General features: G+C 46.3%; 1 protein-coding gene across 1 annotated transcript in view; it reads right to left on the reverse strand.

Annotated features, from left to right (window-relative positions):
* Positions 1–17,144, reverse strand: part of MYO16 (myosin XVI) — a 539,332-nt gene that overhangs the window by 385,722 nt on the left and 136,466 nt on the right. The window contains exon 2 of the mRNA XM_081300676.1: positions 15,261–15,524. Coding sequence (XP_081156802.1) covers positions 15,261–15,486 — 226 coding nt within the window. The 5' untranslated portion in view covers positions 15,487–15,524. The remainder of the gene's footprint in view (positions 1–15,260; positions 15,525–17,144) is intronic.

Here is a 17,144-nt window from a genome sequence, read left to right on the forward strand (position 1 = left end):
CCAGCCTCAGAAGGGGTAACGCAGCTCTCAGGGGACCCTGGTAAGCACCCTTGACAGTGCGCTGCTATAAGCAACCCAAGCCCATCTCCTGAATCCCTCTGCCTTCCTGTCCTGCCATGTGACCTCTTCTTCATATGCTGCTGCCCTTGGGGTGCCCTGGCCTGAGTGCCTCACTAGAAGCAGATACAAGGGCAGCATGATCTAGGACATTCAACCTCTAAAACTGTGAGCCAAATAAACCTCTCTTCTTTATAAGTCTTTATAAATACCCATCCTCAGTTATGTCATTACAGTAACAGAAAAGAGTCTATTGCAGCTTAAGTAATCACAAATTAACAGGCATTCCCATTTTATGTTTTGTATGGGCAAATGCATAAGGCATATTTGAAATTTATGCTTTGACTGAAGGCTACACTTTTGGGCATAAGGTGGATAGAAGAGAAAAATCTTGGTCCTCAAGACAGACTTATGAAATTCTTAATAAGCACAGCTTAATAACTAACAACAATTAATTATCAATTAATAGATTGTATATTTATCTTCTGCATGTTCTAGGCATATTTTTAGAGGTTTCTGGGTGATCTAAAAAAAAAAAAAAAGCTGTTATTTCCTGTGGATTATTAAGAGAAGGTAAAGTCAAACTCTTGACAAATCAACACCTAAATCAAAATGCCATCAAGACCTGGTTCTAGAAGGCCAGGGGAGTGTGGATAACATTAACTAAAGTTGGAAATGAAAGCAGAAATTGTGGGGGGAAAGAGTGAGGTAGACATTCAACTATGAACCTGTTAAGTCATAAAGTAAGGCACAGAGAGAGACGAATGGGGCCGGGGCTGGGCTCGGGGTGCAGCGCTAGCCTATCGAGGTGAGGCCCTGGGCTCGATCAGCACCACCTAAAGATGAAACAGAGGTACTGCAGCCACCTACAACTAAAAATATCTCTACTTTTTTCCAAAAATAAAAGAAGAAAAATGCTGAGTCTGTAGAACCCCTGCAGCAGCCACTGGCCCTGCCCTTGACCTCAGGCAGAGAACTCAGGAGACAGCACGGCAAGGGTCTGAACCGCATTCGAGACCACCTCCTTGTGGGATTATGGCTCAGCTAACTTCACCGTCAGAAATCAGCCTGGGGACGGTATGTCGTGACAGATCCTGCCCCGTCCTCGGCTCAGGCCGCCCTGACACAGCAATCTCTTCTCCGAGACTCGCTTCCCGGTCTGTAAGTGGGGAGAAATCCCAGTGACTTCTGGTGGCTCCTGGGAGGGTCAGGAGGGACACACAAAGCTGGATGGAGTCGGGCTTGCCTGCAAGGTGCCAGAGGACGCTGACACCGCAGTCACCTCTAGCAGAACGTCCTGTGAGCAGGAGTAAGACGGGAGACCCCAGAAAGCAGCGACTGTGGAGAAGCCCGCATCCCCACCTCGGCCTCCTTTCCCCCTCCCCGCCTTCCCACTTTCTGTGTGTCTCTGACACACAAACAGTCTCTCTCTCTCTCTCTCTCTCTCTGCACCTGCGTCTTTTGAGTGGTATAACTCAAAGTTGCATTAACAACAGTGAAGGAAAATTTAAATTTTCTTTAGGGAGAACAGAGTTATTGAACACACTCTAGACAGATGCAGTTTATTAAACCGACAAGTCAAAACTAAAATATCCCCAATTCCCCAGAGGGAACAAGGAAGCATCAGAGATATTCAAAGTGCACTTACAAGTGTGAGATCTACAAAGTGTAAAAACATCTGCACTGACTTTCAGGGACACGCTGCAAACCTCAGCGTGAATGACACCAGGCAAGTCCTCTGGAGCAGGCCCCTGGTCCCTTCCCTCCACAAGCCCACGCCGACTCAGTGCGCAGAAACACGGGGTGAAGAAGGACGAGTCACACAGACACAATCCGAAGAGTTTCAGCAACAATTTAAGTGGAGGCTGCTTCTTCTTAGGACAATATAGAGTTTTAACTCTCTCAGGAGCATCAACGTGTTTACTGCGGTAGTGGCTTAACTCTAAATGAAAACGTCACTGAATCCTTTCCTCTGGACACATTTCTACCAGAAGCAAAGTGCATCTTTGCTGGGGAGGGGAGGGTGCCTTGGGGACAGGGCTTGGGGACAGGGCTTGGCTTTCCAGCACAGTCGACTTCCTCACTACAGGAGGCCCACACACGCCCTCCAGCCCTCCAGAGCAGTGGGGCAAATGGTGCCCCCATGGGTGCTCCCCAGGCAGGGGTGTGAGTGTGTGTGTGTGTGTGTGTGTGAGTGTGTGTGAGTGTGTGTATGAGTGTGTTATATGAGTGTGTGAGTGTGTATGTGAGTGTGTGTGTGAGTGTGAGCGCGTGTGTGTGAGTGTGTGTGTGTGAGTGCGTGTGTGTGTGTATGTGTGTGAGTGTGTGTGTGTGAGTGTGTGTGTGTATGAGTGTGTGTGTGAGTGTGTGTGTGAGTGCGTGTGTGTGTGAGCGCGTGCATGTGTGTGTGTGCGTGTGTGTATGAGTGTGTGTGAGTGAGTGTGTGTGTCCGTGAGTGTGTGTGAGTGTGTGTGTGTCCGTGAGTGTGTGTGAGTGTGTGTGAGAGTGTGTGTGTGTGAGTGTGTCTGTGTGTGTGAGTATGTGTGTATGAGTGTGTGTGTGTGTGAGCATGCGTGTGTGAGTGTGTGTGTGAGTGCGTGTGTGTGTGAGTGCATGTGTGTGTGTGAATCCGTGTGTGTGAGTGTGTGTGTGTGTGTGCATGTGTGTGTGTGAGTGCGTGAGTGCGTGTGTGCGTGTGTGTATGTGTGTGTGTGTGTGAGTTCGTGTGTGTGTGTGCCCATCATTGCTCACCTAGGCCAAGCCCATGAATACAGGGACAGGACATTTGGTCCTCCCCACCTTGGTATGCAGAAGGCCTAATCCCAATGCAATGGCCTTAGGTGGGACCTGGGGAGGCCATCAGATTTAAGTGAGGTCAAAGAAGGTTTTCCTGTGCTGGGATTAGGGCCCTTAAAGGAAAGGAAGAGCTTCCAGAGCTTCCTCTCATCCCACCAGGCCACAGCAAGAAGGAGCTGTGTCAACCCAGCCGCCCTGACCTGGGTCATTCCAGCCTTCAGAAGACGAGAAAGGAATGTGTGCAGAAAGCCACTCAGTCAGTGACATTTTGTAAAACACCCTCCGTGGTCAGGCCCCTGACTGCACACCGTCGTCATGCAGTGCCGCCAAACAGCTGTTAGAAATCCCCACTCTGCTGAGCCTCAAGCCCCTCACCTTCTGATGCCGATGCCCACCCTCCCTACGGCGGGGCGCTGCTGCCCTGGTAACGGGATCTTCCCTCGCCAGCTCTTCCCTTGGCCGGCAGTGGAAGAGGTACACAGGACACCTCCTTGGGGACGTTCCCCTCCAGCACCTTCAGACACTTATTTTATTGTCATCAGGAGCGAAGGAGCAAGATGTCACCGCCATGTCCAGAGGTCTTCTCTCTGAGCATGGCTGCCACCCACACGGCTACCACCAATGCTGCTGCCACCCTGCGGTCGCCTGGGGTCTTCTCTCTGGGTGCCACTGATGCCACCCCAACACCACTGGCCCAACACCACTGACACTGAAACCGCTGCTGCCCCCAGAGGTCACCTGGGTGACACTGTCCCACAATTGTAGCTGCAGCCACTGCTGCTCCTGTCCCACTAGAGCTGCTACCAACCCCCACCACTACCACTGCCACCACCGCCCAGTGGTCTGCCTGCTGCCAGGGAGACTCCAGGTTTGGTTGCACACGGCTGCATTCATCTTGGGATGCTGGCCAGGGTCTGGGGGCCAGGGGGCCAGCAGGTTTGCTGCCACAGTCACCTCTGTCTGTGGGACTCTGGGGACTCTGGCCAGCACCTGGAGGTCCAGGGTGGGGGTCCCTGAGGGTCTGGCTGCACCTGGGCCTTCCTGCTGAGAGTGCTGGTGGCCCCCGTCTTGCTGCTGCCTCTCGGGGTCGCTCCTTGTGTGGGCATGCCCCTGGTGGTCTCTGCAAGCTGGCGCAGCCCTGGGATCTTGGGACTGCAGTGTGGCCAAGCCTGGGGTAGCTGAGGCCCAGGTTGGTAGGAAAGTGTCTGGTCTGCGAGGGCTGATCCAGGCCTGGCCGTCCTGTGAGACGTCGGGACAGGCCTGAGAAACTTTTGAACGTTGACAGAAACGGTTTGATTTTCCACCAAGATTCATTTTATTTTATTTTATTTTTTATTCTCTGACATCTGTACCATATTTGGAGCAAAGTGTTTTTATGCATCAGTGTTTGGAGGATAGTGATATATAAATGGTGTTTTGCAGTTTCGTTGTATTCTTATATTTTTAATTTTTTTCTTTGTTTGTATTCTTCCTCTCTCTTGTCTGTTTTCCTGGATTCTCTTTCCACCTTTCTCCAACCAACAGCCAATCTCTGTCATTTCCTCTTCCACTCTTCCCGTGAATTTGTGCTTCTAGCCTCTCCCTTACTCCCTCTTCATCATCGCGTACTACACTACTGCTGTTCTCCCACCCACCATTTGAAATTGTGAACCATTTCAGCAAATTTTCTGTTTATACTGTAGACAGCTATTGGACTCATCATTTTGGTGTATTGCAAGAAAGCAGTAGATGCCTTGGTGGGCTCTATTGGTTGAAGGCTATATACTGTTTATACTGGGTGCTACTGATATTGTCTCACCCTTAAAGGGAGGTACCAGAAACCTTCAGGGACAACACAAGTCTAAGGGTAGAACCTGTGCTGCCCCAGATCCACACCCCTAGATGGGAAAACACACAAACAGCATGAAAAAACAAGAGAACAAAACTCCCCAAACAAACCCACATGCCCAAATGACAGAATCCACTGACAACAAAGTAGAAAAAAAGCCCAAGAAAGAGTTTAGATTGTACATAGTTAAACTGATCTGCGAGGTAAAGGATGGTATAAAGAAGGAACTCAGAGAAAATGAAAGTGAAAGATCACTTAAGTAAAGAATTAGCAATAAAAAAAAAACAGGCAGAAACCCTTGAAATGAAGAAACCAAATTATAAATTCAATGAAAAGTATCACCAACAGACTAGACCTCGTGGAAGACAGAATCTCAGGCAATGAAGAAAAGATATATAATCTTGAAAATAAAGTTGACCATGCAAAGGTGGTAAGAATCCATGAACAGAGCCTCTAAGAATTATGTGATAACAGGAAAAGATCAAACTTCAGAGTTGCAGGATAGATGAAGAAGCAGAGATTCAAACCAAAGAAATGCACAACCTTTTCAATAAAATAATATCAGAAAATTTCCCAAACCTAAAGAATGAAATGGAAAAATCAAATACAACAGGCTTATAGAACCCCAAATGTACAAAACTACAGCAGTCCCACACCAAAGCATATTATAGTGAGAATCACTAAAATACAGAATAAGGATAAAATCTTAAAGGCTGTGAGAGAAAAAAACAAATTACATATAGGGATCTCTATATATACATGTATTTCTCAAAACTAGGAGATCCAAGGATAATATATTTCAAGCTCTGAAAGAAAATGGATGCCAACCAAGAATTTCTATCCTCATATCAGATAAAGAGGGTCTTAAGCCAATGTTAATCAGAAGGGACAAAAGCAGACATTTCATACTGCTTAAGTGAATCACACATCAACAGGTTATAACAATCATAAAAATTTATGCCCCAAACAATAGAGCATCTACATACATCAAACAAACCCTTCTCAATTTCAAGAATCAAATAGATTACAACCCAATAATACTAGGTGACTTTAACACACCTCTCTCACTACTGAACAGATCTTCCAAACAAAACCTAAATAAGGAAATTATAGAACTTAATAATACAATCAATAATTTAGACTTAACAGACATATATACAATACTTCACCCATCGATGAGCGAATACATTTTCTTAGCAGCAGCATACAGCTCCTTCTCTAAAATAGATGATACCTTATGCCACAAAGCAACTCTTAGTAAATTTTAAAAAACATAGATAATACCCTGCATTTATCAGATCATAATGGAATGAAATTAGAAATCAATGATAAAATAAAAATAGAAGCTACTCTATCAAAGGGAGACTAAATAATACAGTATTGCATGATGAATGGACAGTAGAGGAATCAAGGAAGAAATAAAAAAATTCTTAGAAGTAAATGAGAACACTGATAAAACCTATCAAAATCTCTGGGACACAATGAAGGCAGTGCTAAGAGGAAAGATTATTGCATTAAACTCATTCATTATTGAATAAAAAGTCAATAAATAAATGACATAATGTTATATCTTAAAGCCCTAGAAAAGGAAGAACAAATCAATACCAAAAGCAGTAGAAACCAGGAAATAATTAAAATCAGAGATGAAATCAATAAAATTGAAACAAAACAAACAATTGAAAAATTGACAAAGTAAAAAGTCTTTTTTTTGAAAAAATAATAAAATAGATAAACCCCTAGCCATGTTAACAAAGAGAAAGAGAGAAAACTCAAATTACTAAAATACATGATAGAAAAGGAAATACCACAACAGACACATCTGAAATACAGAAGGTAATTAGAAATTACTTTGAATATTTATACTCCAATAAAATAGAAAATATCAAAGACATTGACTAATTTCTAGAGACATATGACCTACCTAAACTGAATGAGGAGGCCATACATGATTTAAACAGATCAATTTCAAATAATGAAACAGAAAATGCCATCAAAGGCCTACCAACCAAGAAAAGCCCAGGACCAGATGGATTCTCCGGTGAGTTCTACAAGACCTTCAAATAAGAATTAACACCAATACTCCTCAAAGTATTCCATGAAATAGAAAAGGTGGAACCCTTCCAAAACTCATTCTATGAGGCTAGTTTCCTTCTAACCAAAACCAGACAAAGACACATCAAGGAAAGAAAACTTCAGACCAATACCCCTATGAACACAGATGTAAAAATTCTAGCAAATCACACACAACAACATACTAAAAAGACAGTGCACCACGATCAAGAGGAGTTCATCCCCGGGATGCAGAGTTGGTTCATCATACAGAACTCAATAAACACATCAGTAGACTTAAAAACAAGATCATATGTCATCTCAATAGATGCAGAGAAAGCATTTGACAAAATACAGCACCCCTTCATGTTCTAAACACTAGAAAAACTAGGGATAGTAGAGACATATCTCAACATCATGAAGCTACATATGCTAAATCCAAGGCCAGAATAATTCTAAACAGAGAAAAATTGAAAGTCTTCGCTCTAGAAACTGGAACAAGACAAGGATGTCCTCTTTCACCACTTTTATTTAACATCATCCTTGAAACTCTAGCCAGAGCAAACAGACAGAAGAAAGAAATTAAAGGGATACAAATAGGTAAAGAAGAACTCAAACTATCACTATTTGCTGATGACAGGAGTCTATATTTAGAAGATCCAAAATATTCCATCAGAAAACATCTAGAATTAATAAATAAATTCAGCAAAATAGCAAGATATAAAATCAACAGATATAAATCAAACACATTCCTATACATCAGCGATTAATCCACTGAAAGAGAAAGTAGGAAAACTACCTCATTCATAATAGCCCCCCCCAAATAAAATTCTTGGGAATCAATCTGACAAAAGAGGTGAAATACCTCTACAATGAAAACTACAGGACACTAAAGAAAGAAACTGAGGAAGACCTTAGAAGATGGAAAGATCTCCCATGCTCTTGGACAGGCAGAATCAATATTGACAAAATGGCTATACTACCAAAACTGCTATACAGATTAACTGCACTTCCTATTAAAATCCCAATGACGTTCTTCATAGAACAAGAAAAAGCAATCATGAGACCCAGAATAACCAAAGCAATCCTTAGCAAGAAGAATGAAGCAGAAGGCACTGCAATTCCAGACCTTCAACTATACCACAGAGCAATAGTAACAAAGACAAGATGGTATTGGCAACAAAATAGACAATGGTACAGAATAGAAGACACAGAGACAAACACATAAATACAATTATCTCATACTAGACAAAGTTACCAAAAACATTCACTGGAGAAAAGAGAGCCTATTCAACAAATGGTGCTGGGAAAAATGGAAATCTACATGAAACAAAATGAAATTAAACCTCTATCTCTCACCTTGCATGAAGTTCAACTTAAAGTGGATCAAAGACTTAGGCACTACACAGAGACCCCGGGCCTAATAGAAGAAAAGTAGGAGCAAATGGCCATCATGTCAGCCTGGGATCTGACTTCCTTACCAAGACCCCTAAAGCACAAGTAATAAAATCAAGAAGCAATAGGTGGGAGGGATCCAAACTAAAAAGCTTCTTCTCAGCAAAAGAAACAATCAATAATTGAAGAGAGAGCCTATAGATTGGGAGAAATTCTTTACCACAGACACCTCACATAAAGTATTAATCTCTAGGTTATAAAAAGAACTCAAAAAATTTAACACCAAAAACCAAATAACCAAATCAATAAATGGGCCAAGGAACTGAACAGACCCTTCACAGAAAAAGAAATACAACTGACCAACAAATATATAAAAAAAGTGTTCAACATCTCTAGCAATTAAAGAAATGCAAATCAAAAGCTATAACATTTCATCTCATTCCAGTCATAATGGAAATCATCAAGAACACAGGCAACAATAAATGTTGGTGAGGATGTGGGGGAAAAGGCACACTCACATACTGCTGGTGGGACTGAAAATTGGTGCAATCACTATGGAAATCAGTATGGAGATTCCTCAGAAAACTCAGAATGGAACCACCATTTGAGCCATCTATCCCAACGCCCCGTCTATACTCAAAGGACTTAAAATCAGCCTACTATTGGAATGTGGCCAAGTCAATGTTTATAGCAGCTCAATTCACAATAGCTAAACTATGGAACCAACCTAGGTGCCCCTCAATAGATGAATGGATGAAGAAAATATGGCATATATACTTGATGGGATATTACTCAACTTTAAAGAAAAATGAAATTAAAGCATTTGCTAGTATCATCCTAAATGAAATAAGCCAATCCGAAAAAATCAAATGTTTTCTCTGTCGTGGATGCTAATTCACAATGGGAGGCCGGGCGCTAGGGAAGACTAGAGTTTCTTTAGATTGCATGGAGGAGAGTGAAGGGAGAGGAGGGATACAGGGATAGGAAGGATAGCAGAATGAAACGGACATCATTACCTTATGTACCTACATGACTACAATGAGATTCTACAACACATATGATCAGAAAGGGGAAATTATTCCCCATAATGTATGATATAACAAAGTTCATGAATGCATTATTGAAGTGGTACCCCCTTTCTCCACAGAAAAGCCCTCTTTACCATGGCTGATTTTAGGACTATCAGCAAGAGTCCAATATAGATAAACTTCCTATTTTCATGTCACCCTGTTTACTTGGCCACTGGCCGAGAAGATACCAGCACTCCAGGTGCTGGACACTCCCTTACTAGTTTTTCACAAACGTATCCAGTACAGTACTTTGAAGAAATGTGCAAACAAGGCCTCTGGCCTTGAGCTTGGCTTCACAGAGATGTCTACATTTTTAAGATAAGTTACAAATGGGCTCCATGGTAACAGTTGGCAGCGGGAGGAGAGAGAGGGGAGATGAAGCTCTCCTCTTCTCAGGTGTGGTCCTTGAAGAGTTAACTTGCTCAGAACAGTGAAAGAAAAAGCTGCTTTTATGTGAACTTCTGCAGACTGTGAACTTCTGAGCCCCTCCCCTTACACACTGGGCATAAAACTCTGAAACTCCCTGAACTCGGGGTTCAGGAGATTGATTGATTACAGTAAAGGCTGTGCCCTCTGAACCTGGCTGCAGCCAAATAAAACTGTTTCCTGCTATCTTCAGTGCCTTGCCTCATTTGTCCCTACAACATTACTAATTAAAACAAATAAAAGAATTTTTAAAAATGAGTGAAGGAGACAGGTGTAGGGAGGTCTGGAGGAGTGCGGGTGCCGAGCGAGCTGGTGAGGACCTGGGGTGCACCACACCTGCTGGCTGCTGCCCTCTCACCTTGATTACTTTACACCAAGGGAAGTGGGACTCCACTATCAGCTCATTCTCTCCATTGTTACTCACAAGCTCACAAAAACCCACTTCTTCAGTGAAATCCAACTTAAAACTCAACATGGATTATTAAAATAAAAATTATTCTTTGCTTCTCTTGAATTGAAAAATCAAATCTGACGGCTTGTTTAAGTTCACACCTTTATACCAACATCCATGAACACCCTACCCCACATACGGCGCTCATTCATTTGCTACACTTGGTTGGTGAGTCTCTTCCAGGCACGTGCAGTCACCAGGAGAGTCTATCTTGGCAAGAAATACTGAAGTCTACTGAGAAGCTCGTGTTGAACCTCACCAAAATGGCATCTCAGTACCCATGTGGAATGATGTCTGTGACGGCAACCCAAGGACAAACTGTGTCATGAAAGCTATCGGAAAGTCTTAGGATAGGGGTGGGAAGATGATGCCAGACCGTTTTTGAAACCGCTGAGTCACGCTGATCTTCCTTTTCAGTCTGTATTTTTATATCGCATTTCTCCTGTAAGTCCTTCCATACTGCATCTCTCTGCCTGTGTATCTCACACTCGTACCCTTTCTCCTCTTCCCTTACCCTGCAGCTCCTGGGCTCCATCCCCTCTTAGTGGACAGCCCTGGTTCTCCCACCAGATTCACCAGGAGGAGCTGCCTTGGGCTGCCCTCCAGGCACTGACCCTGTCTCCCAGCATCTCTGAAAACTGCCCACTTCAGGCTGATCCTGTCAGACCCCAAGGTAGGGCCTAGACACGGAGATTAAAACTAGAGCTCCCCAGAGGACTGGCCAAGCGGCCAGGGCTGGGGCCGCCAGGACGCATGTCCCAGCAGAAGCCAGGCCGGACCAGGTCTGGTGGGTCTGCATGCACGTGGATCCGCTGCAGCCTCGCAGCTCTCCAGGTCATCAGTGTCCCTCTCAGATGAACTGCGTTCTCAGCGCACACCTGCAACAGCTCTGACCTCTCCTCCTCCCACACTTTCCATTTCTCTCATCTTCACGGAAACCCCGTGAAAGAGTCCTTGCGCTTTCCAGGTCCATTTCTATTTCCCCACTCTGGCTCCCAGCCCTGGAGGTGTTCTTCCCAGTGATTCACCTGAACTAATCACCTCCATCCTCCTGGGCGGCGGCAGCTGGCCTAATGACCCATCCGTCCTCCTTGGAAGCTTCCCCTCACTGACCCAAGAAAGCACCTGACCTCATTTTCCTCCTTTCTTCCCGGTGCCTGTGGTTCTGCCGCGTTTCGGGGAATTCTTGGTATCGGGATCCTCAGGTCTCAGCCTTGGGTTCAAATCGTATCTGAGTTTGCTCCCTGGGTGAGTGGACCTGCTCCCTGGCTTTCCGCACCATCTCTAGGCTCAGGAGCCTCAGCTCTCTATCCCCAGCCAGTGAGGTGCTGCCTGCCGCCCTCAACCTGGGCACCCGGAGGAATCCCTGACTTGTCAGTGCCTTCCATCCTTCTAGTTGTTCAGGCCAAAATAACTGACACTGTCTTTTTGTGTGTGTGTGGCACTAGGGATTGAACTCAGGGACACTGAACCACTGAGCCACATCCCCAGCCCTATTTTGTATTTTATTTAGAGACAGGGTCTCACTGAGTTGCCTAACAGCCTTGCTTTTGGCTGAGGCTGGCTTTGAACTTGTAATCCTCCTGCCTCAGTCTCCCAAACCACTGGGATTACAGGTGTGCACCACTGCACCTGGTCCCTGGCACTATCTTTAAGTCCATTATTTCTATAGTGAGCAGGATTCTGGCTCCCAAGTTGTGCCCTATGAAATGCATTGAATTTTCTGGGGAAAGCAAATTATAGTTAACTAAAGAATGACCTGAAAGCCATGAGAAGATGCTGGACTGTCCAGATGAGCCAGTGTCCTCACACGGGGCCCTAAAAATGGAAGAGGCTGGCAGAAGAGCTGGTCAGAGAGCTGCAAGATAGGAAAGAAAAAGGGCGGAATATGAAGCAGGAAGGAGCCGGATCCACCTGGGCTGGCAGTGACCACGGCAGAGCAGGCCGGGGTCAGTTAAGGCCGTGGCCTTGGAAGCTGAAGTGGCAGGAGCAGGTCTGAGGATACCTGCCTTCCACCCAGGGAGACCCGCGCCTGGCTTCTGGCCCACACAACTGTGGGGGAACACACGTCGCCCTTTTCCATGCCCAGACTTGGGTGATCTGTCCTGGAGGCAACAGAGAATCCACACCTCCGCAGTCAACCAGCACGTCCTGCCCGCTCTCTGCTCAGAGACCCCGTTAGCTCCCCTCCGGGCCCAGCCACACTCTCACCTCCTGCCAGCTCTCTGCTCCTGGCCTCAGAGTCCTCTGTCCACCCCACACAGACCCGCTGACCTGTTAACTCTGAGGTGGCATTCAGTCTCTTTGTCCCCAACCTCCAGTGGTGTCAGAGCCCCCTGCACACAAGAGCCAGGGCCCTCTGCATGCACCTCCCCACTCCTCCAGGCCAGTGCCCTCCTGCTGTCCCTGCTCACCCACTTGGCCCCTCTACACTGGTGGTCTTGCTGCCCCTCCAACGCCCAGCAGACGCTCACCCCAGATGTCTGCATGATCAGCTCTGGTGTCCACAGCACCTGCCTGGCTGTGGTCACCTCCACCACGCTGAAGGCACAGCCCAGTGGCCCAGGTTGTGGGTGCCTCCCTCACAGGTGCCCTTCCAGGGCACAGCACGTCCTGGGCGAGCTGACACTCTCTTCCCTGGACTGTCACCTTGGGGTGTCCTTCACCTTGTTCCCACGGCAACAGCTCTGCTCACTCTCCTCCCAGTGAGGTGACTGCTTCCTGTGGGGGGACCTGCTTCAGTTCGGATCCCACCCTCCAGTCATCCCTACAGCTAAACAGCCCTGAGTGAGCTTCACCCACAGCCACCTGCGGGGTACCATGTCTTTCTAGGAGCCTGCCGACACCGGACCTCTGGGCAAACCACAGGAGGAGGAGGGACAACAGCACCCGGTGTGTCCCCATCACCTCACGCCTCTCAAGCGTGCCTTGGGGTCCCCCTCCTCCTTCCTGCTCCTTCCAGACAGGCCTCCCCTGGGCTCCAGGTCTGCACAGCTGCTGGCCGCTGCCCGTGCGGTCTGCTCTTCTTTCCTCCTCTCAAGCCTTCAGGATCTAAGCAAGCGTCAAGGTCACAGCCTCAGCAACCAGGTTCTCGGAGGAGCTCTGCCCAGCAGACGCAGCCCACCAGCCTCCCCGTCACGGTCACTCAGCAGCTGTGTCCTCCGTTCCCAGGTTTATCATTCTCTCTCAACTAGACTGGAAAATTTAGAGGGTGGGGTCCACACTCTTCCTGCTCTGTGAGCACCCAGGTGACAGCACAGTTCTGCCAACAGCAGCTGCTTACAGGGTGAGTTCAGGTGGTCTGACAGGACGGTCCCCAGACGTCACCTTATAAACATACACCAGCTGCCCGTGGGGCTCCGAGTCCATCACTTGGCTACTCAGTTTCTTTTTAACCTTAACTTAGCTATTTCCCAATGCCTGCAGATATTTTGCACAGGAGACTTTATAACTTTACAAGTAATTTTTTGTTTCCTTAGTTTGAAGTCAGTGTAGGGCTTAAGCGTAAAGACCCGCATTCTAGTGTTTGCCGGGAAACCCCTGTGGCGAGGCAGGACAGCTTCCCCAGCCTCTTCCCCCACTCTCCCGGAAGGGACGGCAAAGGCAGGAGGCAACAGGTGTTCAGGGGACACTGTCCCTGCCCTCAGCCTGCTTATGGATGCCAAGAGGAGGTGTCAGTTAAGTGAAGAGCCACAGGGGAGCAGAGAACACCAGGCGGGGAGTCCAGAGCCTGACAGCCTCTCAGAGGAGGAGGGCAGGGCCTGAGCTCAGTGCTCAGGAAACTGGTCTGGATGATCCTGCAGGTCCTGCCAGGCCACCCCCTTCAGAGTCCCTCTACTCCACTGGCTTTATATACAGCAGAGCTCTCCAGGACTCTACTGAACCAGCAAGCCCACACCCAATCATGAAAAAAAAAAAATACTTGAGTCTCATTAGTTCTTATTGTGTATGACATGCTGTTTTCTTAGATACAGATTCACAATCCCTGTTTGAAAGCCTTGGAATCACATGTGCTATTAGATTTATGATTTTTCCATATTTAACAAGTTAAAAAACATAACTAGGTCAGGGAAAGTTCTGCCACTAAATGAGCTACAAAAAAAAAAAAATTGGTTTCAGAGCTGTTCGAATTTCAGACTGTGCTGAATGCATTGTGAAGAACACCTACATTAATCCAACCGCTGGTGTTAGCGCCAACCAAGGTAAATAATTTACAGTTGTTTCTTCAAGGCCTTCCTCACCCAGACGCAGAGCTCAAACAGTTCCCTCGAACTAGAACTTGGGCGAGAAGGTTCTAACCAGAAACAAGATTCATGCCCAGGAATCTGGGAAAGGTGAGCCCTTGGTCTTTGAAGACAACTGAGATTCAGACTGGACAGCCTTAGAAACGTGTGGCACCAGGAGCCAGACAAATTCAGCGCAGCCTTGGTTGAAATGAACACAGCTGGCAGCATCGAGATACTGGACCTCTGGGCAGACCACAGAGGGCAGGAGGGACAACAGCATTGAACTAACAAAACACACAGGCCCCGGGACAGAACATAAGATCAGAAATCAGCCCTTACTAGAGACCTGGTCCTCCATACAGGACCCCAATCAGACCTGGGGAAGGACGGTGTCTGCACTGGAGGCGGGGAAACTGGATCCCCACACTGGGAAGACAGAAACTCGAACCCTCCCACCTGCCCAAAAGCCATCGAACACGGATCAAAGACCTGGAACTTTAAATTCCTAGAAGACAGGGGAACCGCTCCGATGAATTTTGGATAAGGTGACTATTACGTCCTGAGAGTTTTGAGGGAACTGACTTTACTAACCTATCTATCATGTAGGAGCTGACCATCAATGAATTTCACAGTCAGAATCATCAAAAGAAGCAATTTCATAAATAAAAATTTCATTAACAATCTGAATGAATAATTTGGAAAGAAATCACTTGCTTTTCAGATAGCTCTAAAAAAGCAAAACTTAACAATTCCACGTTTTTCATCTTTTGGGGATATTTGCGACTTTTGATAAAGGTTCTTTGGACAGAGCAATTTTTTTCCCCTTGAATATTTCAGACAGTGAAAAGAAAGCATGCTCCAATATTTAAAGAGGCTTTTTATCTCCCATCCTCCACCCAAACCCAACCAAAACCCACCACGAGAAACCCACCACAGGGGAGGCCTCACCCCACGCCACGCACCTTCTTTGTCGTTGTGGTGGATGATGGCGTCCTGGATCATGTCGGCGAGGTTGAAACGCACTTTCTGGTGCTTCCCATGCCTCAGCCTCCGCAGGAACCCTTCCTGCTTCTGCAAGGCCTTCTCGCGCTCATAGTAGGCTTTGATCTGCTCACAGCGCATGCGCTTCACCAGACGCTGCCGCTGGCCCAGGGGAAGGGACTCCAGCAGGCACTGGTCAATTTCCATCTCATGGGATCGAAACACGTTACATAGCTGAAAGCAACCTGCAACAGACGGAAGGCGGGAGTCACTCGACCTGCTCTCGGGCGGTGCTCCAGGGCACACCTGACTTCAAACCACCCAGGGCACAAGCACAAACTAGTTCAGTTCTCTGTGCTTGACATGCACACACAAAGTCCTCTTTACAGATGGGAGACACAAGCAGAGCCGATGTCTTACTCGGCTGGTGACGTGGTGACAATCCCATCACAGAATTAGACATAGATAGGTTGGTTTAATAACCACTACCATCCTTTCCTAATTTTGTAAACCTACATCAAAGGTCTAAGTGTGGCCCATTGTTTTAAACTTCTTCTCACTAAATAATGCTAACTCTGTGCATTTAAGTCATTCCAGTTCTCCCAGAACACCCTAATAAAACTGGCTTTGCATACAACTTAATTTCATAGAGTGCACATACCCTGTCAGTTGTTTGGATCCCAACATGGTCACTTTCACCAATTTCTTGCTGAACCTTTTTCATCACGGCCAGTGGCATTTATTTCTAAAAGCCCTAACTATGGTCAAGTGTAAGAGAGAAGGCACAGAGATTTTTCTTTATCATCACAAAATAAAGCATAGGATCGTGGCTGTTGTGGGCTTTGTTTTCCTAATATAGGGCTTAACACACTGAACTCCCATTCTGTTAATTTATAACACTTTTCTTCAAGGTTCTATTTCCTGACCACCACCCAAAAGACCGAAATGAAACTTTACAGACATGTATTTACTATTAGGCCAAAATTTCCCTGTTGGTGGAAAATGAATGTTAATCACTGAGAAGTCTAGAATCTGGCTGACCAGGGTGGATCGAGATCAGCATTTATGCGCTCTTCACTTAAATACTCAGGAGTCTCAAGCAACCTGAAGTAACTACATGGCAATCTGAGTGGCTGGGCGCTTGCCATTGAGGTAGACATCTCAGGCTGGGTCACCTTCGTCCTTGGAATGACGCCCTGTTCCTTGGACAGGACAAGAGGGGACAATGCTGTCCCCCTTCTGTGTTTCTCGACGCTGTGATTCTCTACTCTCACAAACACCAGCTCTATTATATGACCATCACTGTTTCGCAAGTAAAGAAGACTTAGTTGAGAACCCCTGAAGCTTGCCCAAGACCAAAGGGGTGGTTCTGAGAGTCAGATGTGCTTCACATAGGCCCACGAGCAAGCAAGACAAAACACCAGGATTGTGTAAAGACAGGCATTTCACGTGCGACTCCCTTTACGGACACTGGAAGGAGAAGGGGGGGGGGGAGCAGTGTTGGGATCTTGCTTATTTGCTTTTGACGAAAGCTTACCATTTCACCATCATTTTTCATAAGACTTTTCATAAGTGTTTGTAAAAGTGATGATGGTAATATCCACTACCTATTCACAAAATGGTCCCTTTTCAATGACCCTGACACAAATGGACACTGGGGACTCTGAAGTAATGACAGACTGCCCCAAGTGCGTCCATCTGTCATGAGCCACAGATGCCCTCGTTAGTACTGAGCAGGGTCTGTTTCTGCCCTTAGATCTGTTTAGAAAACAGCATCAGATTTGATGCAGCAGCTTTGACGCTCACCACAATCAGGTGAATGTCCTAGCTTGTCATTAGGTGACCAGAAGTCATCAGGGCCACCA

This window comes from Spermophilus citellus (genome assembly GCF_964194105.1).
Source record: "Spermophilus citellus genome assembly, chromosome: 1".
In the NCBI taxonomy this organism is placed as follows: domain Eukaryota; kingdom Metazoa; phylum Chordata; class Mammalia; order Rodentia; family Sciuridae; genus Spermophilus; species Spermophilus citellus.